Source organism: Sorex araneus, chromosome 9 (assembly GCF_027595985.1).
Source record: "Sorex araneus isolate mSorAra2 chromosome 9, mSorAra2.pri, whole genome shotgun sequence".
Lineage (NCBI taxonomy): Eukaryota > Metazoa > Chordata > Mammalia > Eulipotyphla > Soricidae > Sorex > Sorex araneus.
This window is the reverse complement of record NC_073310.1, coordinates 35912809-35932363: the sequence shown is the minus strand read 5'-3', so window position 1 is coordinate 35932363 and position 19555 is coordinate 35912809. Positions and strand designations below refer to the sequence as shown.

At 38.4% G+C, this 19555-nt stretch overlaps 1 protein-coding gene across 1 annotated transcript in view; it reads left to right on the top strand.

Moving 5' to 3' along the window:
• Positions 1 to 19555, top strand: part of EXO1 (exonuclease 1) — a 42794-nt gene that overhangs the window by 14879 nt on the left and 8360 nt on the right. The window contains exons 6-9 of the mRNA XM_004619032.2: positions 4508 to 4720; positions 7627 to 7814; positions 8451 to 8547; positions 16176 to 16401. Coding sequence (XP_004619089.2) covers positions 4508 to 4720; positions 7627 to 7814; positions 8451 to 8547; positions 16176 to 16401 — 724 coding nt within the window. The remainder of the gene's footprint in view (positions 1 to 4507; positions 4721 to 7626; positions 7815 to 8450; positions 8548 to 16175; positions 16402 to 19555) is intronic.

Genomic DNA, 19555 nt, shown 5'->3' with positions numbered 1-19555 from the left:
GTAAAATTGAGGAGCTCAAGATTTTGTTCCCCAGGAAGAATTGATTTGCTCTTGATACTTATAATGGTAAAAGTTTTCGTGAAGAGATTTTATTATATCTATAATAATGGCACTATGAAAATTTTCTGGCAGTTTCTTTGTTTTCAAAGATTTTTCTCACAATGATCAGTATTTTGTTTTGTTTCATGGTAATACCTGGTGATGGTCAGGGCTTACTCTTGACTTTGCACTCAGGGATCACTCGTGGCAGTGCTCAGGGAACCGTATGCAGTGCCAGGAATAAAACCCAAATCAGCTGTGTGCAAGGCAAGCGGAGCCCTCCCTGCTGTGCTATTTCTCTTCCTCCTAGTCAGTATTTTAAGAAAAAGTCCAGAGTATTAAGAGAGGTCTCATACACTCTGACCACCCCGCAACACACAAATCCAGATATCTTCTGTCTCCTACCTGTCACTCTGCAGCATTTTTCAGCATCCTACTCTCTCCATTACTATTACACACACAGCCCCCCAGCCTTTTTCAGCACCTCACCATTTTCATTACATAAGCCCCTCTCCTCAGCCCCCAGCTGTTCACTACTGTATCCTTAGCGCCTCCTCAGCAACAGTCATAGCAGACTGCCCAGTGTACAAAAAGTAACATAGCGGGTCTTAAGGGGACGTTTTTGACTCTTAGATTATGACTGTAGCACTGTCGTCCTGTTGTTCATCGATTTGCTCAAGCAGGCACCAGTAATATCTCCATTGTGAGACTTGAAAAAATTGCAAATCAAGTTTTTGAACAACATATGGGAGAGATTGTTGCAGAGCAGCAAACTGGCCAGAAAATTCAGATCGTAAGAAAAAAAAGAAAGTAAGAAAAAACTAGATTGTGATAACACTGGATCATAATACACAAAGCAGGCATTCCATTCTGATAGTCAATGATGGCGCTATTCCAAACAGTCCTTCTGTCCAGGCAAACTTCCATCTGGGAGATTTCCTCATAACTCCAGGCTCAGCTGGTATGAGCTTGTTGGGGTTTTCTGGTTTCGCTTTTGGTGCTTTTGTTTTGGGGGCCACTTCTAGCAGTGCTCAGGGTCCACGTTTGGGGCCAGGGATTGAAGCCAGTCTCCCACATGCAAAACTCTGGCCCCCAGCCAGCCAGGCTTTTTTTTTTTTAATTTTTAAATTTTTACAACTGTGATATTTGTATATATAACCTTAAACTCTTAACAAATAAATATTCTCCGACCAAGACCAGCTAAGGTCATCAGTCTTTGCTAGTATCAGGAGAAAATGTTAGAAAGTCACGGAGTAGTAACTTGTGAAGACTGCCACGGAATTTTGAAATGAAGCATTTTAAAAAATGCAAAATAAAATTTAAAAAAATACAAAGATCAAGGTGCTTGCCTAGCATGTGGCTGTGGCCACGACTCTGAACCTGGTCCTTCTAGCATCACCAGCCAGGGCCCCTGAGCACCAGTGGGTATGTCCCCTCCAAAAAATTAGGTGTTGAGGGTCAAAGGACTATACTATAAACTCCACAAAATTCCTGTCTGAACTGTGGGTTATAAGTAAATATGGAATGAAACAGTAGGCTATTCAGTGTGAAAAAAGATTCATTCGTTGAGGGCCTGAAAGGTAGTTAACACCCTTCAGAGCTCGTTGACTAAACTCCAACTTTTGTAATTGATAGTGACAGCTATCAGTAGGACTCATAGAATCAAGAATATTTGTCAGTATTCATCAGTCTGGAATAAAAACAGGTAAGTGTTCTGATGACACCAGAGAAGGTTGAATCATGCAAAGGAGATTTAAGAATACTGGTTAGTGTGGTTACATCATTAACAAGTTTGGGAATAAAAAACTAAGATCTACTCCAAATAGTAATGAAGTGTCCATAGTTGAAAGCTTAAGCAGCCTTTTATGTATGAATTTCATCAAGAAGTGCAGACTAAGGGTGATGTTCCAAACAAGAACACAATCTTATTGGCGTGACTCTTTGATTTTCCCAATGTTTGCAAGTGATGTAGCAAGTATAATTATCACTGTATCACTGTCATCCCATTGTTCATCGATTTGCTCAAGCGGGCACCAGTAACGTCTCCATTCATTCCAGCCCTAAGATTTTAGCTGCCTCTCCTTACTTGTTTTTCCCAACAGTACTGTATTGGAGGCTCTTTTCAGGGGCAGGGGAATGAGACCAGTTATTGTTGCTGTTCTTGGCATATCGAATATGCCACGGGGAACTTGCTAGGTTTAATTATGTAATTGCCCTCACAGTAGCCTTGAACAAGAAATAAAATAATTGGTTGAGCACATCTTCAAACTATAGGAGTTTTTGTAACAGCATTGAAGTATGTGAATATGCCTACCTGAAGATAGTTACAGTCTTCAGCCTAGATTACAAAGATTAGGAAATGAACAGACTGATAAATTTCAGAAAAGTGTTTATGTGAAATTCTAGAATTATGTAAGTAAAATATATCCAGTGACTATTATTCACATGGGAAGCTTTGAGAGTAATGAATGCTACCATCAGTGAAGAATTCAAGATTTGTTTTCCGAAGGTTTCATTGGCAATATGAATCTACAGTGTCATCATACTTTTTTAAGATCGAACCAGCAGATTATAACATGAATGATTGGTCATAGTGTTTGAAAACCTCAGTACTGTTCTTTCCCCGAACACAAAAACTTACCAAATTGAACTCATTGCTTTCAGGGCACCTATGAAAATTTCTCTCAAGCATATTCAGAATCTTATTTTTAATTTTATCTTTTAAAAGAATTTCCTGAGCAGGTGCAGAAATTAAAATTCTCCTTCTTCCCTTCTTGTTAAAGTGAAGAAGAAATAATAGAATTCATTTTGGTTAAGGTACTATCTTAAAAACATCATCTCTTACATAAACTAAAATCTCATTAGGTTTTGTTTTATTAAATAGCAGATCAGCCCCCTCCCTCAAGTTGTCAGATGTTTAACTTAATTATGAGCTAGTACAATATTTGAAATCCCTAAGAGGAGGATTTTTTTTTTTGGGGGGGGGGCAAGTGCCATACCCAGTGGTACGCAGATCCTTCCTGACAGGGTTCAGGGAACCATATGGAGTCTCGGGGATCACACTCAGACCTGAGTCTGCTGCATGCAAAAGAAGTGCCTTACCCGCTGTACTTTCTGTCCAGCCCTCTAAGATATTCTTTCATCTTACTCTTCCAAATAGGATCTCTTTTTTGTCTTTGGTATCCCTTAACATATATCACTCACGTTTTGGTTTGTTACTTTAACAAACCCAGGGAAGGCAAGGATTAGAAAAGAATTCTTCAAAATAATGTATTAATTAATGATCGGTAACATTTCTAATGGTACTAATAGTCTAATGTACTAATTGTAATTACACATTTCTTTTTTTCCTGATGCAATTTTTATGTGTATTTTGAAGTGCTTTTGAATTTAAAAAGTACAAAATTGAGGGCCAGAGAGATAACAGTCTTGTTTTGCATGTGGCTGACCCAGTTTAGTCTCCATACCACATACAGTCTTCTGAGTACTGCCAGGATCCCAGAGCACAGAGCCAAGAAAACGCCCTTAGAACTGCCAGATGTAACCTAAGAGAGAGAGAGAGAGAGAGAGAGAGAGAGAGAGAGAGAGTGTCTGTGTCTGTGTGTGTGTGTGTGTCTGTGTGTCTGTGTGTGTGTGTGTGTCTGTGTGTGATGGAAGCAAAAGAAATAACTCAGCGGGCTGAGTGCATACTTTTTTTATTCTAACTTTGGGACACATGTGTTGTGCTAGAAATTGAACCAAGTTTGGCCACATACAAGGCAAGCATCTTAACCTACTATACTGTAACGCTAAGGCCCCATCTTAAAGAACACTTTTATTACAAGAGGGTAGAAGTATATCTGTTTTAAAAATAACACTATTTCTTTCTCATTTCAGTGGGCATATAACTTAAACTTTCAATACATTAGTTTTTCACAGCCATGCATATGAAATATTGTAACATTCATATCAAACACTGTCTTACCCTCTTCATCTTTTTCAAGTGCTAAATTTGTTTACAGTAATAACCATCTAAATGATGATAGCTCATCTTTTTGCTGTGTTAACCATTATTGAGCCTTTTCACCAAGTGACAGAGGGTGTAAGGGCATTGTGTGGTACCTTGATCATTGCCAGAAGTAGCCCCTGAATATAAAGTCAGGTACTGTGTTCCCTACCTAGCTGCCAAAAGAAATAAAAGTGGAAGGTCAGGAAAATATGCTTTTTGTATGAATAGTATTTGCTAACCATCACATCCTTTTAGTGTAGGTAGAATGTTGAGAGGTGCCTAAAAATTTCTTTATACCAAAGGAAGAATAACTGAACCCTGGCCTATGATCTCATCTAATCAGAGCTATTATCTTGGTTTATTGTAAATTTTTAAGTAATTAACTTACATCCTAAGATTTTTTTTTTAGAGATATTTAATGGGCAATGAAAAATAAAAGTGACCCTAATAGGTATTAACAATGTTCGTTCTTAATTGAAGGTGATTTTAAAAATGGACCAGTTGGGAAATGGGCTAGAAATTGACCAAGCTCGACTAGGAATGTGCAAACAACTTGGAGATGTGTTCACAGAAGAGAAGTTCCGTTATATGTGCATCCTTTCAGGTTGTGACTATCTGTCATCATTGCGTGGCATTGGATTAGCAAAGGCCTGCAAAGTACTAAAACTAGCCAATAATCCAGATATTGTAAAGGTAAGTCATTTGCCAAGTGTTTCTTAGTCTTTGAACCATTAATAATAGAATAACCACTTGGAATATGAATTTTAAATATTCTCTCAGTAACCTATCTTCATTGAAAGGAGAAAGTGATTAAAATGATCTTAAGATTACTTTTTGGCAAATAATGGAAATATTTTGGCAAAATGTTTTCAGTATACTGGACTTTGTTTATATGTTTTAGAGGGACAGTTTGCCACAACAGTTTTTCAGTATTTCTTGCATGTGGTGTCTTTAAAGAGACTTTAAGGGGTCCAGATAAGACCATACAGCAGGTAAGGCACTTGTCTTATAAATGACCAACCAGGTTTGGTCTCAGCATCCCATATGATCCCCCGAGCACTGCCAGGAGTGATTCCTGAGTGCACAGCCAGGAGTAACCCTGAGCATTGTTAGTGTGGTCCAAAAACAACGAGAGAGACTTTAAGAGGCAAAATATTCTAGGGTAGAATTCATGTTTAAAAATATAGAGTGTGACCCAAAAAAGTAAAAAAAAAATAAAATAAAAATATAGGGGCTGTAGTGATAACACAGCGGATAGGGCGTTTGCTTTGCATGGGTTCAATCCCCGGCATCCCATATGGTCCCCCAAACTCCGCCAGGAGTAACCCCTGAGCAACGCTGTGTGTGACCAAAAAGCAAAATATGTATATATATATATATATATATATATATATATATATATATATATATATTCTGGAGGCTTGAGAGATAGTAGTGGAGTTAAGGTTCTTGCCCACTCCAGTTTCCTGCCTCTGCACTAAGCATATCTGTAGTGACCTCTGAGCAATCAGTGTAGAGTGTGGCTCCAAGTAAAGTTATACTCTTCTAGTAGAGGATGTTGTGTTAGAACACTGTATGCATGAAACCCAGTCATTAGCAGTATTGTAAATCATGGAACCTTTTTTTTAAAAAAAAAAAAGAAAAGAAAAAAAGTTAAACTCAAGCTCTTGATTTCTTTTATTATTATTATTATTACTATTATTATTTTTAATTAGTGAATCACTGTGAGGTACCTCATACATACTGGTCATTTGCTCTACCATTTGAATTATCTCTCCAGCCCCTCCCTTTATAATTTATTTGGGGGAAGGGGCGCACACCTGGTGATACTCAGGGCTTACTAATGGCTCTGCGCTCAGGAATCACTCCTGGTGGCACTTGGTAGACCATGTGGGATGCTGGGGAGCAAACTTAGGTCTATAGTGTGCAAGGCAAATACCTTACTGCACTATCTGTCCCACTCCCGCCCCTTTTATAATTTTGAGAGCTTTGTAAGGCAGTAAGTTTTGTTTAGAAACTTTGGCAATTAAAAGGTTTATTGATTTACTTAATTTTAAAAGTGAATACATTGGATGTTAACATAAGTAGCACATTTTTATGAAAAGTCGCCATGTCATAAAATAAAATGAGAGGAATTTCACATTTATTTAACCCTCCTTAATATCACTTAATAGAAGGTAGCTGGGTTTTCATATCTGTTACTTTATTCAGTCTGGTATAATATCCTGTCATGAATTCTCTGTAATACCTGGTATAATGAGAGATGTTACTGGTGCCCGCTTGAACAAATCGATGAGCAACGGGATGACAGTGACCTGGTATAATAATCTAGTATATTATGTGTCATTACTTCAATGTATCACTTGATTGTTAAGATAAAACTTATATATAACTGCAATATAAATTTCTTTGGTGTCTTTTCCTCATAAACATGACCATATATTAGGGCCATAGATATGAGTCAAGTGCTGGAAACCATGCCTGGCATTTGCCTCTTGAATCATGTGAATGTACCTCTGGAGTCCCCCAAAACAACAACCAAAAAAAATAAGAGACTCATTTCCCCTACCACTTGGGTAGTTTCTAATGTGCTTTTACCTTACAGAACACAATTTACATTTTCTGTTTTCTGGGAAACAAAGTGGTAGTCCTCATGGGTAAGGTTATTGTACTGAGAGGGTCTCTATATTGGTAAGTAAAGGCAGAACTGAAAGGAGAAGAACATGTCCTCTTCTAGCCTGTGACTATGGGATCCTTTCATTTCTTTGGGGCTTCTTCTTTGTCTATGAATGATGTAAAATATTTGAAGTTCCTTTCAGCTTTATGTGTCAAGGACCAACTAGTTCTCAGAATATTCTGGGTGTTGTTAATTCTGTGGGTGGCAATGCTCAGGGTTTGTTCCTGGCCCTGCTTGAGAGACCATTTGCAGTGCCTAGGATTCAGCTGAGGCTCATCACTTGCAAGGCAACCTCCTTATCCACTGGCCCTATTAATGTTTATAAAAGCAGTTTTTCACTTTGTCATTTGCCATTTTTCATACTCCTCTAATATAAAAACCTTCCTCTTGGGGAAAATTACATGTTGTATTCTGTTTTGCAGATAACTCATAAATAGTTGTGTTTTTTTTTTTAAAACAGTGTGAAGATTGTTCTATTTTGGCGGGGGCCATTAAGACATGCTTTAGGATATCACTAATATGTTGTTAAAGGTTGAGTGATGTGAGCTTTCATATATATACCTGAAAATATGTATATATGCATATATATATATATATATTTATATTTCCCTCAATGATTGGTTGCCTACTATTTGAACCCCATCAAATGTGGTGTGGTACTCATGGAGATGGGTAGGGAGTGTCTTATGATATGTCGAGGCTTTGAGATCCAGGAATATGTTCAGGGCTTGGCCTGAGTATGTGGGGAGTGGCCTTGAGCATGGCAGCAGTTGGGTTATGGAGGTTTTTGGCTGCCGGGGCTGAGTCCGTTGGGGTGGGGAGGGCTCTCACTCACCCCCCTCTGGGGCGCCCCAAGTGAAACAGCCTGGCTCGGGGATCAGTGGCATGGCTATTACTCAAATAGTTTTATTTTCGTTATTAGGTCATCAAGAAAATTGGACATTATCTAAAGATGAATATAGTAGTACCAGAAGATTATATCAAAGGATTTATTCGGGCCAATAATACCTTCCTTTATCAACTCGTGTTTGATCCCATCAAAAGAAAACTTACCCCTCTGAATGCCTATGAAGATGACATTGATCCAGAAACACTAAGCTATGCTGGCCGGTATCCTTTCTGAACCAGAATGGTAGAATGTATCTTATTTATTTATAGTTATATTCTCTATGAGGCATTCATAAAGAGCTTGTATTTTTTCTTTTTGATACTGAAATTTATATTTTGATCATTTCCAGTAACATGCTAATGAAAACTTAGAGCAATATTTTGTTTATAAGTCTGAGGTTTGTCCACTTTAATTTGTTAATTACCTAAATTGACATGAGAGAAATGTGCATGATCATCAATTAAAGTGTTTATTCCAAAGGTGGCACTATAAGAATCATGCCCAGGATTGTACTGGGCATATGAAAACGAGAAGAAAGGAAGGCCTTCCATAAGCCACTGACTTTTTACCTCCGGGTATCGTGACTCGAACTTTTCTCTGCATCTCCCTTGCACCTTAATTAATGGAGGCTGGGTTGTGGCTTAGTGGTAGCAAATAGTGATGACTTGGGTTTTTGTTTCAAAATATCCAACCCCTTTTTACTACTGTGGATCAAGTAACGCTGACTCTAGAAAGTAAGTAAGTAGGGCTCATTTCAGTTAAACACCTTAAAGATTTTCTGTCATAGTATTTCTATCTAAATTCAATACCATTTATGGAATTATTTAAAGCTTTTTTCCTTAATTTTACAAATCTAGGTATATTGATGATTCTATAGCTCTTCAAATAGCACTTGGAAATAAAGATATAAATACTTTTGAAGAGATTGATGACTACAATCCAGACTCTGCTGTGGTAAAATAATAATTCAAACAACCCTCAAAGAGCACATTTAACTATGTCTCAGAAACTCAGGCAGATTTAACGACTCTTTAAACATTTCTATATTTGGGCACTGTGCAGAGTGTAGAATGAAAGTAACTCGATGGAGAAATTATATCTTACAACATAGATAAAATGGTTATTTTCCTTAAATAACAGTTGTTTAGGATTACAAAAGATAGCTCAAAGTGCTAGAGTATACACTTTACATTCTAGAGCCTTGACTTCCATCCCTGGTTTTACATGGTCCCACAGCACCACCACCCCCAAAGAATGATAGCTATTTTTATATCATCAAAATTTTAAATTTGAACATTATGTTTAAATATATTACACTTTTTTTTTTTTGCTTTTGTTTTGGGGCCACACCCAGTGGTGCTCAAAGCTTACTCCAGATTTTATGCTTATGGAAACCATATAAGGTGACAGGGATTGAATCCCACCCTTGGTCAGTCACGTGCAAGGCAAGCATTCTGCCCTCTTTGCTATTTTTCTTATCCTTGAATGTACTATGGTTTTAATAATGTCTTTGTTTCTCTCAACCTATTAAACCTCAGTGCTGTTTATCATTGTCAACAGTCCAACTGAGAAATATTAGCCTTGGGCGTAAAGGCTTTTTTTCACTTGTTCTCAATTTAGCAGATTATTTCTTTTTTTTTTTTAATTTATTTTATTGAATCACCAAGTGGAAAGTTACAAAGTTCTCAGGCTTATATCTCAGTTATACAATGCTCAAACACCCATCCCTTCACCAGTGCCCATATTCCACCACCAATAAAAAGAAAAACAAAAACAAAAAAAAACCAGTATACATCCCACCCCTCACCCCCCAAAGCCCCCACCCCGTGCGTGACTGATAATTTCACTTCCTTTTCTCTTTACCTTGATTACATTCCAGATTTCAACACACAACTCACTATTGTTGGAGTTTCAAAACAGACTATTTTTGTTGGAATTTATCCCCCAAGAATACAGCTCTATTGACAAGGAAATATTTGATAATAAGTTTTCCACTGATGAGAATGAAGAGATAAAAATTTTTACAATTTCTGTATTATAGTAATTAAGTCCACGGAGATTTAAATTGGAAAATGAATCATTTCCCTTCCTGGAACAGCATGTAGCAAAAGCTTAGTTCACAGTCTCCATACATGTTGCAAGCACTTGCTGGAACCCCAAATCCTAAAGCTGTCACTGGTTCCTGCTCGTTCCACATCCACCGGCTGTGCGAAGGCATGGCCACCCGGGTCGAAACTCGGCCGGAGCCCGAGCTCCCGCCCGGGCTGAGACTGCCCCGGTATCCCCAGCAGATTATTTCTTGAGCACACTTGCTGTATGTCTTTGAGGCTTTTGACATTTTTTATTTTGTCTCAATTGCATATATGCTTATGGCACTCTCTTTTTATTTGCTTGCTTATACTCTGTTCTCTTTTTGCTTATATTTATTTTTTGCATAAGTTCTTTTTTGCTTTTGTTTTAGTCTGGGTCTACTCCTGGCAGTGCTGAGAGTTTAATCCTGACTCTGCACTCAGGGATTGCTCCTGGCAGGTTAGGGGACCATATATGATGCCTGGGTTCGAACTTGGGTTGGCCACATGCAAGGTAACTCCTTCCTGCTGTACAATCGCTCCAGTCTTGCAAAAATTTGTAGTACTTTTTCCGTTTGATGGAGAAAATGTGCACTTTTTTTTTTTTTTTTTGGCTTTTCAGGTCACACCTGGCGATGCACAGGGCATACTCCTGACTCTGCACTCAGGAATTACTCCTGGCGGTGCTCAGGGGACCATAAGCGATGCTGAGAATTGAACCCAGGTCGGCTGCGCAGAAGGCAAATGCCCTACCTCCTGTGCTATCGCTCCAGCCCCCACTACTTTTTTTTATTTCCCTTTTCTTTTTTACCACTTACTATGATAGAAATTACTATTTGTTTTCTTCTCAGTAGACTAATCTTTCTAAAAGCAAGTTTTGATAAACTTTGGTATTTTTTTTTACCATCTCTTTGTTTTATTGTTTTTATTGAGAAACTGGGATTTACAATGCTATTGAATTTTTTCATGCATTGTCATTTTAGCACACCTATCTCCAGAGTAACTGCCTCTCTCCACCAGTCTCCCAAGAGCCTCCTCCTCAACCTCTGTGTTAAGCACAGTTCTGTAGAAAAAATCTCTTTCCAATGACGTTAGCTATTTGTTATTTCTTTTTTGTTTTGTTTTGTTTGGGGACCACACCAGGCAGTATTCAGGGGTTACTCCTGTCTCTGTGTTGAGATCACGCCTGGTGGTGCTCAGGGGATCATATGGGATGCTGGGGATCGAACCCAAGTTGGCTACATGCAAGGCACACACCCTACCCACTGTACTAACTCTCTAGCCCCTACTTATACTTACGCTATTTTTTTTTTAATACCCCACATATGAGAATTTTTATTTTGGGATGGGGTGGAAGTGGTGAACTTACTATACATATAGATGAATAAAGCTGAAATTCCACAAAATTATAGATCATTGATAAATTGATTAAATTTTTTTGAATCTTTCCCTTTCACACAGGTACATAAACTTTTTAATTATTAATATGAAGAATTCTATGCTATTACATTTTAAAATTTATATGAAATAGATAAACTTTCTGAATATACAGTTAAGAGTAAGAATTAAGTGTTAAGGGGAAAATCCGAATAGACCTATAAAATTATGTTTTATCATAAGAAAGGAAATACTGTCTTAATGATAAAAAATATTATGTTAAAGATAATGCTTAAAATATCTGCAGTGACACTGTTCTCGCTCACTGAGCTTGATGGGTTTCTATGTGGTGTTTTCCCAAGAATTTCTAGTGTTCTTCCTAATACAAAAAATACAAAGACTATTTTTCAGTCTTTGTACTTACACACACACACACACACACACACACACACACACAGCCCTCCTCCAGAAGATGCTCAGGTATTGAAATAAGAAATTGCCCTCTGTCTTTTCAGCTTGGAGGAAGGGTTTGTGGTTTAGGCCTTTATTACCATTAATATGGTTATGGTACAGGTCAGGTGACGGTGGGGGCTGCTAGGACCCACTCAGGAGGGAGGGGCTCTGCCTGCCACTGGACCTCTGCCCCCTGTCTGGAATAGGCCCAGTGATATCAGCCAAAGGCAAGCCTTACCTGGGATGGAGCAGCAAGCAGAAAGTCAGGCATTCTGATTTTAGTTACATTTTTTGGTAGGCATTTTCTCCATTCTTGTTTCCAGTTTGATCCAGATCTTAACCCTTGTTTACAAATTCAGTCCTTGACTAAACATTTATTAAACTATCTCGACCAGACAGTGTTAGATTGCTTGGATGCTGCCAGAAATAAAAAGTACAATTTTTCCCTAGAAGGTATTTATTGCAGGGGAGGGACAAATGGTTAATGTATAGGAATATAGTAAGTGCTATAGTGGGGGTGCATTTTAGACAATATGGAAGCAAAAACGAAGCAAACACTATCAGAAGAGGCTTAAAAATAATAGCAAAACATTTACTGTTTTGTTATTCCAAATAAAAATGTTAATGTTTATACTCCTCAACAAATCTCTGAGGTACTCATTCCCATTTTACAGATAAAGAAACGTTAAGAGTGATTTAGGTAGCTTGCCTAGGCCCCACTTTACTATGATTTCAAGCCAGCCTCCCTGTCTCCTTGTAGAGACACTGATGTTGTGTCCTGAGTTTACATAGGTTAGTTGGGGTTTTCAAGATGAGTAAGTGACAAGAAAATAGCTCGTGTGGGACATGTTTAAGAGATTAAGGTACAGTTTCAGGAAATTAAATTGTTTAATTGTACTGTGGGGAGGGGAGTTTAGACTATACGTGCTGGCTACTGGTTCTCAGTAGCTGCTCCTGATGTGTTCAGGAGATCATTCTGTGCTAGGCTCAAATCCAGGCCTCCTGCATGCAAAGCTGTACGCTCGTCCAAATGAAATGTCTCTACAGCCCTATTTGTGCTTTATTACAGATTGTTTATTGGGAGTTATCTCTGAATATTTAATATCTTGGAATTTCTTTTTCCCTACTCTCGCATTATCTCTGCTTGCTCTGAATTTGTCTGTTTTGACTCTGTCCCTGTCCCAGTAGTTTTTCTTTACATATCTGGAGCTTTCTTGTTCATTTGTTCTCACTAAGAGACACTGTGAATGAGCAGTATTTATAAGTGTGGGGCCTCACTCTTAGGTGATCTGTTGGCACCAGCTTGGCTTTGTTTTGCGAATTACCAAATTTTACTTTATTTTCTGTGCATAGTACTTTTTCTCTCCAGTTTCCACTTAGCGTATATAAAATTGGATATTTAACAATGTGAAAGCAGGATAGGGCCAGTAAATGAGGGTTTACCAGGAAGAGCCACACATACTTAGACTTTCATTTGGATTTGGATTGTTCCTGGTTTTGTTTTGTATGTGTTCCCGCACCACCACACATACACATCGCACTATGCTCAGGGCTTACTGGCTCTGCAACTAGGAGTACTCCTGACTGGGCTTTGAGGAAAATATGGGGTGCCAGGAGTTGAATCCAGGTTGGCTGAATGCAATGCAAGAGCCATACCCCCTGTACAGTCCCTCTGGCCCCATCCTTTCATTTGATTTCTTAGAGCTGGGTCCTACCAATCTTTTGAAATGTCTACTCCGTGATTTACTGTTTCTGGGTTTCAAAGATACTGAAGATATCGTCTGTTCTGTTCTGGAGGCAGATTGACTGTTAGAAGTTAAAAATGAGTGAGAGCCTTCTTTTATTCTGTCCTCCTGTCTGCTTCAGGGTATTTTTATATTCCTGAGGGTTTCTACAGATTTCTGTAGGTATAATGTGCTTCTCATTGGAATTTTCTTCTATGGAAACCTAGGTTTGATCCTTCTTCTACATTCTTTAAGTTCCTTATCTGTATTCTCTCTGCAATGGTTTGGAGATTAAACATCCTAATTTTGTTGCAGATGAAACATATTTTTTATTTTTTGAGAAATTTTTTTTATTTTTGAGAACTATAACTGCTGAAAAGTGATTTGGGAAGATTTAACTCATTTTACATTTGAATGGTTGATATTCTTGATTTTTAAATTTTTTGAATTATTGGTAACCGGGTTTGTTGGGGTGTTTTTTGGTTTGGTTTGGTGTTGTGATTTTTTTTTTTGTCTCTAAAACTCAAAAATGGCCCCAGGATCTGGAGCAATTGTATATCTTCCTCTCTCCCACATTCTTTTGCAACCATAATGCTGTTAGTTTCATGTTTAAAAAAAAAAAATCAGAGGCTGTAATCATGGTTCCCCAGCACCACCAGGAGTAACTCCTGAATGCAGAGCGAGGAGTAACCCCTGAGCATCACCAAATGTAAACCAAAAATAATAAGATCTTTTTGTAAAAACTAAAAGAAAAAGAAAAATATCAGCAACTCAGCCAAAACTTTTCTTTTTTTTTTTTTGGGGTCACACCCGGCGATGCACAGGGGTCACTCCTGGCTCTTCATTCAGGAATCACCCCTGGCGGTGCTCGGGGGACCATATGGGATGCTGGGATTCGAACCCGGGTCGACCGCGTGCAAGGCAAACGCCCTACCCGCTGTGCTATCGCTCCAGCCCCTCAGCCAAAACTTTTCTTGAGAAATAGAAAACACAGATCTTACATACATGTATGAAAGTTGTTTTTGTTTTATCAAGTAGAGGTGTATAGCTAGTCAGTCATTTTAGATCTTTGGAGCAATAGCACAGCAGTTAGAGTGTTTGCCTTTGCACACGGACGACCCGGGTTTGATTTCTTCCACCCCTCTTGAAGAGCCTGGCAAGCTACCGAGAGTATCTCACCCCCTCGGCAGAGCCTGGCAAGCTCTTTGTTACGCCAAAATAACAAGCCTCACAATGGAGATGTTACTGGTGCCGCTTGAGCAAATGGATGAACAAAGGGATGACAGTGATGAATCAGTATGAATGCTACCTTATTAAGATGTCTGTCCTTCCTGCTTCCAAATCTTTGTCAAATTTCCTTTTCATAGAAAGTTTTTTGTAACTATTAACTAAATTGTGTTTATTCTCTATAAAATTTATTCATTTATTGGGGCTGGAGCAATAGCACAGCAGGTAGGACATTTGCCTTACATGCGGCCGATTCCCAGCTTCCCGTTGTGGTTCCTCGAGCACCACCATGAGAAATTCCTGAGTGCGTGAACCAGGAGTAACCCCTGTGCATCTGCTGGGTGTGACCCAAATAGCCAAAAAGAAAAATTTTATGATCGAATCCTTCCTTTAGGGAAATATCTGTGTTTTTGTGAGGTGGAGTTTGTGTTCTAAATGCCAACTTAATTTTGCCTTTTTTTCTTTTCACTGTTCTGTTCTTGTAAAAATCTCATTGACATCCTCTTAGCAAAATATATTAAAATATTTTACATCTGAAGTTTGTGTTAGTATTATAAATGACTGATTACCAGTAATTATTGACAGTAATCCCTTTTCTTGAAGTAGTTTTATGCAGTACTCAGTAGAATAAGTTAGTTTTTCTGGAGCCAGAGCAATAGTACAAGCTAGCAGGGCGTTTGCATTTCACACAGCTGATCCAGATTCAATCCCCAGCGCTTCCTGTGTTTCCGTATGCATTGCCAGGAGTGATCCCTGAGTACAGAGAGCCAGGAGTAAGCCCCGAGCAATGCTGAGTATGAGAGAAATAATTAGTTTTCTGTTTCTTTATATTTTTTCCCCAAGAGGGGTTCAAAATTTGATATGAGACCAGCAGTCTATAGAGTATTTTGATTTGAAGTCAATTTCTAAAAATGGGATAGTTGATTGCTTTAAATATATAATTTTATGGTTTTGCCATCTAGATGTTTTGTAAATGATTATTTAGAGGCTATTGCAATAAAGAAGGCATTTAAACTAGTGATTCTATTGTGATAAAACTCAAATTGAAATTTTTTCCTGGCTATAATTCTTTGAGTCTCATTTCTTTTCTCTTTTCAGTGGAACGAGTAGTGCTCAGTCTCTCTACTCAGAAATCACTTCTGGGGCCGGAGCGATAGCACAGCGGGTAGGGCGTTTGCCTTGCACGCGGCCGACCCGGGTTCGATCCCTGGCATCCCATATGGTCCCCCAAGCACCGCCAGGAGTAATTCCTGAGTGCAAAGCCAGGAGTAACCCCTGAGCATCGCTGGGTGTGACCCAAAAAGAAAAAAAAAAAAAAAGAAAGAAAGAAATCACTTCTGGCAGAGCTCTGGGGCCATATGAGTACTGGGGATCAAACTTGGGTCAGCCACATGCAAGACCAGTGCACTAGCTCCAGTGATATGTCTCCAGCTTCATTAGTCTCATTTCCTGTATAGTTCTTCTTAAGCAAATTATTTTTTTTTATCTCAGAAATGAACTAGCATGTTAACTTGGCGTTCATTGGAAGAAAAACAGATTTAGGAATATAAAATACATTTAATGGAAAAATGTAGGACCAATGCACTAGAAAATGTTATTAGAGGACATTTCATCAAAAGCTCTTCTTTTCAAGGATAGCTATATAATTTACTCATAATTTATGATGATACAGAGGGAGATGGGTTAGTGATTATTTTTCATCTAGTAATCTTTTTTTCTCTTACTATTTTAGCCTACCCAATCAAGATCTTACAGTTGGGATGATAAAAGTCATCAAAAGTCATCTATTGTTAATAGCATTTGGCATAGGAATTACTGCCCTGGACTCAAGCTAAATGTTGTTACAGATGATGTAAGATCAAGGGAAAAAACAAGTACTGTGGGCATTGAGCAAATAATTAGTACTAAAGCATTAAATCTTCCCCAGAAATCATCTGTTGTGAAAAGACCAAGAAGTGGTATGTATTTTACGTTTTGTTAAATACTAGTAAGTATTGTTCACATTTAAGAAATCTTTATTAAACCTAAGGTTGCATAAGATTTTATCCTGTTGGGCCAGAGGGATACATAGATGACAAGGTGCTTTTCTTGCTTATAGCCTGTCCTGGTTCAGCTCCGGACACACCACAGGATCTCCTGACATCCTTATTTCCTTGGAAAAAGAGTTTTCCTCATGTTTTCTAGAACTTTTATAATTTTGTGCTGAAAAAGTGGACCGAGTGATAGGAGATATGCTGAATGTGTGCTTCTAGAACTTCCTGATTCCTAGACTACCAGTAGTGTCCTGGTAGGCCCCACTTCAGGAGTCATACTGCAGGGTATGAAACAAAGTAAATATAAAATAAAGTAAAACTAAAGCTTATAAGAAGATACTAAGGCTCTTGTATAGCTTGTATGGATAGTACTGTAGGCAGGGTGCTTGCCTTGCTTATGGTTGAGCCAGGTTCCATCCCCACAGCCCAACGGGAGTGATCCCTGAACATAAAGCCAGGAGTACGTCCTGAGCACTACTGGGTGTGTGACACAAAAAGGAATATCATATTTAGCTCTTTACCTTTAGGGTATAATCGGTTTTGAGGTAGTTTTTTTTTTTTTTTTTTTAATGTGGCATGAGGTAAGTCTAAGGGTCATTTGTTTCATATACCTTTTGTTGAAAAGATTATTTGGGGGGGGCTGGAGTGATTGTACAGGGATTAAGATGCTTGCCTTACATGCTGCTCACCCGAGTTTGATCCTGGCACCTCACATGGTCCCTTGAGTACCACCAGGAGTGGTCCCTGAGCCCAGAGCCAGTAGTAAGCCCTAAGAACAACAGGGTGTGGCCCAGCTGCATCCCACCCCCACCCCTAAACCCACCCCAAATTACTGCTTTAGTTGTCGGAATTTTTGTAAGCAAGTAACCAAATGTCTATTGATCTACTTCTGAACGCTTATTCTGTAGCATTGGTGCCTTTTCCTTTTCTTCTATCAAAAATACTGTCTTGATTACTATGAGATTACATTATGTCTTGGAATCTATTAGTTTAAATTTTCTAATTTCTCTTGAAAAGTTGGCTATTCTGTATTATTCATATTTTTATGTATATATTAGAATCAAACTGGAGTTTTTAAGAAATAAGTTCTAGTCTGCCATACACTGGGGTGGGGTGGGGTGTTTCTTTTGTGCTCAGGGCCCCTTCTAAGATCTCTGCTCGGGAATGGCCTGGAGGAAGGGTGCTCAGGGAACCATATTTAGTGCTGGGGATACAATCAGGGTCTACTGCATGCAAGGCAAGTCTCTTGTCTCTTGTGCTCTCTCTTTGACCTATAGTGGATTTTTCTTGAGATTTTGTTTATAAATACCAAAAAATATATTTTTTCATAATACGGTTGTTTGGATTCAGTGAATGTTTCAATGCCAGTCTCACCACCACTGTGACTTTTTCCTCCACTATTGTCACAGTTTCCCACTTCAAGCCTTTACCCTTAGCAGTCATAAGATAATTTGCTCTTTAATACTTGTTGTAACAAAATGGCAGGTGGAATCATCAAAAATAGTTCAGTAAAAGAAAGTTCAGTAAAAGAAAAATTGTTTTATCTTACAATGGTGTTTGTTGTTGTTGTTGTTGTTTGCTTTTTGGGTCACACCCAGCAATGCACAGGGGTTACTCCTGGTTCTGCACTTGGGAATTACTCCTGACGGTGCTCAGGGGACCAGATGGGATACTGGGATTTGAACCCGGGTCGGCCATGTACAAGGCAAACGCCCTACCCGCTGTGCTATCACTCCAGCCTCACAGTGGTGGTGTTAAAGTCTGAGGATTTACTGAGTTGTTTGGAGCTAGTTGAGCCTTCTTTGTTACTATTTTCACTTACTGAGTTTCGTGGGCTTTTATGGGACTTTCCCATCTAGTTTGTTGTGTTCCTTCTGGACTGTCTGTCAGTATTGTCAACTTTGGAGGTATTGCACTCCAGGAACTGAGAATCTGGGAAGATTCAGCGCCATGTCATCTCTTTGAAATTGGGTGAGGCTGGACCATTTATATGCCAGAGACTCCCCACTCGAAACTGAAAGGAGCAGAGTTCTCAGCTCAGGTTTTATGTGGGAGTTTCATCAGCTTGGCATCTCTTATGAGATTCTTTAACTTTACTAATAGCAATTTATTTAAAAAATATTAAGCCTATTCTGATGTTGCTTATTGGACCATATAGTGTCAGAAACTGAATCCAGGGCTTTGTATATATAAGGCATGTATTCTACCATTTTTATCCATACTTCTAGCCCTATGCCTCCTCGCATTTGATTGGGTTTTAATTGAATCTATAGATTAGTTTGGTGAAAATTCACATATTAACATTATTGGATTTTTTAATCTCATATTTGTCTTCCAAAAAGGAAAAGAGTCCCTGTTATAGCCATCTTAATTATTACAATTCATTGTTCTATCTAATTTTGGGGGAATACTTAATTTGTCTTGTCTTATAACATGTGCATAAAATCAGTGTCAATGGAAATTTGAGACGTATGGTCACATTACATACAATGGAACCAAGTTTAGTTTAAAATGTGCTATTTATTTAAATGAATACTCCAAATGCAGAAGTCCAGGGCAATATTCTTGCAACAGATTTTTTAAACTAATGACCAGAGAGAAAGTGCAGTAGGCAGATAGCACAGCCTTGTACACAGCCAACTCGGGTTGGATGGGAGGCCCTCCCATCCTGTATGGTCCCCCAAGTATGCCAGTAGTAATTACTGAGCACAAAGCCAGCAGTAAGTTAGAGGACTACTTGGTGTGGCCCCAAACCCAATAAATTGTAAGTTTTTAAACAATACATTGACCATTTACATATCAAGTTTTCTGAATTTTTTTTAATGCCCCAAATCAAGTCCTTAATATAATTGAATAGAAAATCTTTATAAAATTGTTGGTGTCCTGAAATTTTGTTTGACTCATTTATAACAAATAATTGGTATGAAATCTTGGTTAATTGTGAATTGTAATCACAGCTAACAGGATTTCCTTTTTGAGTTATATTTGTATTTCCCTTGTGATTAATTTTTTTTTTAAGGTCTAGGGACATAGTATAGGGTTTAATATTTTTGCTTTAAATCTGCCAACCATGGTTCAG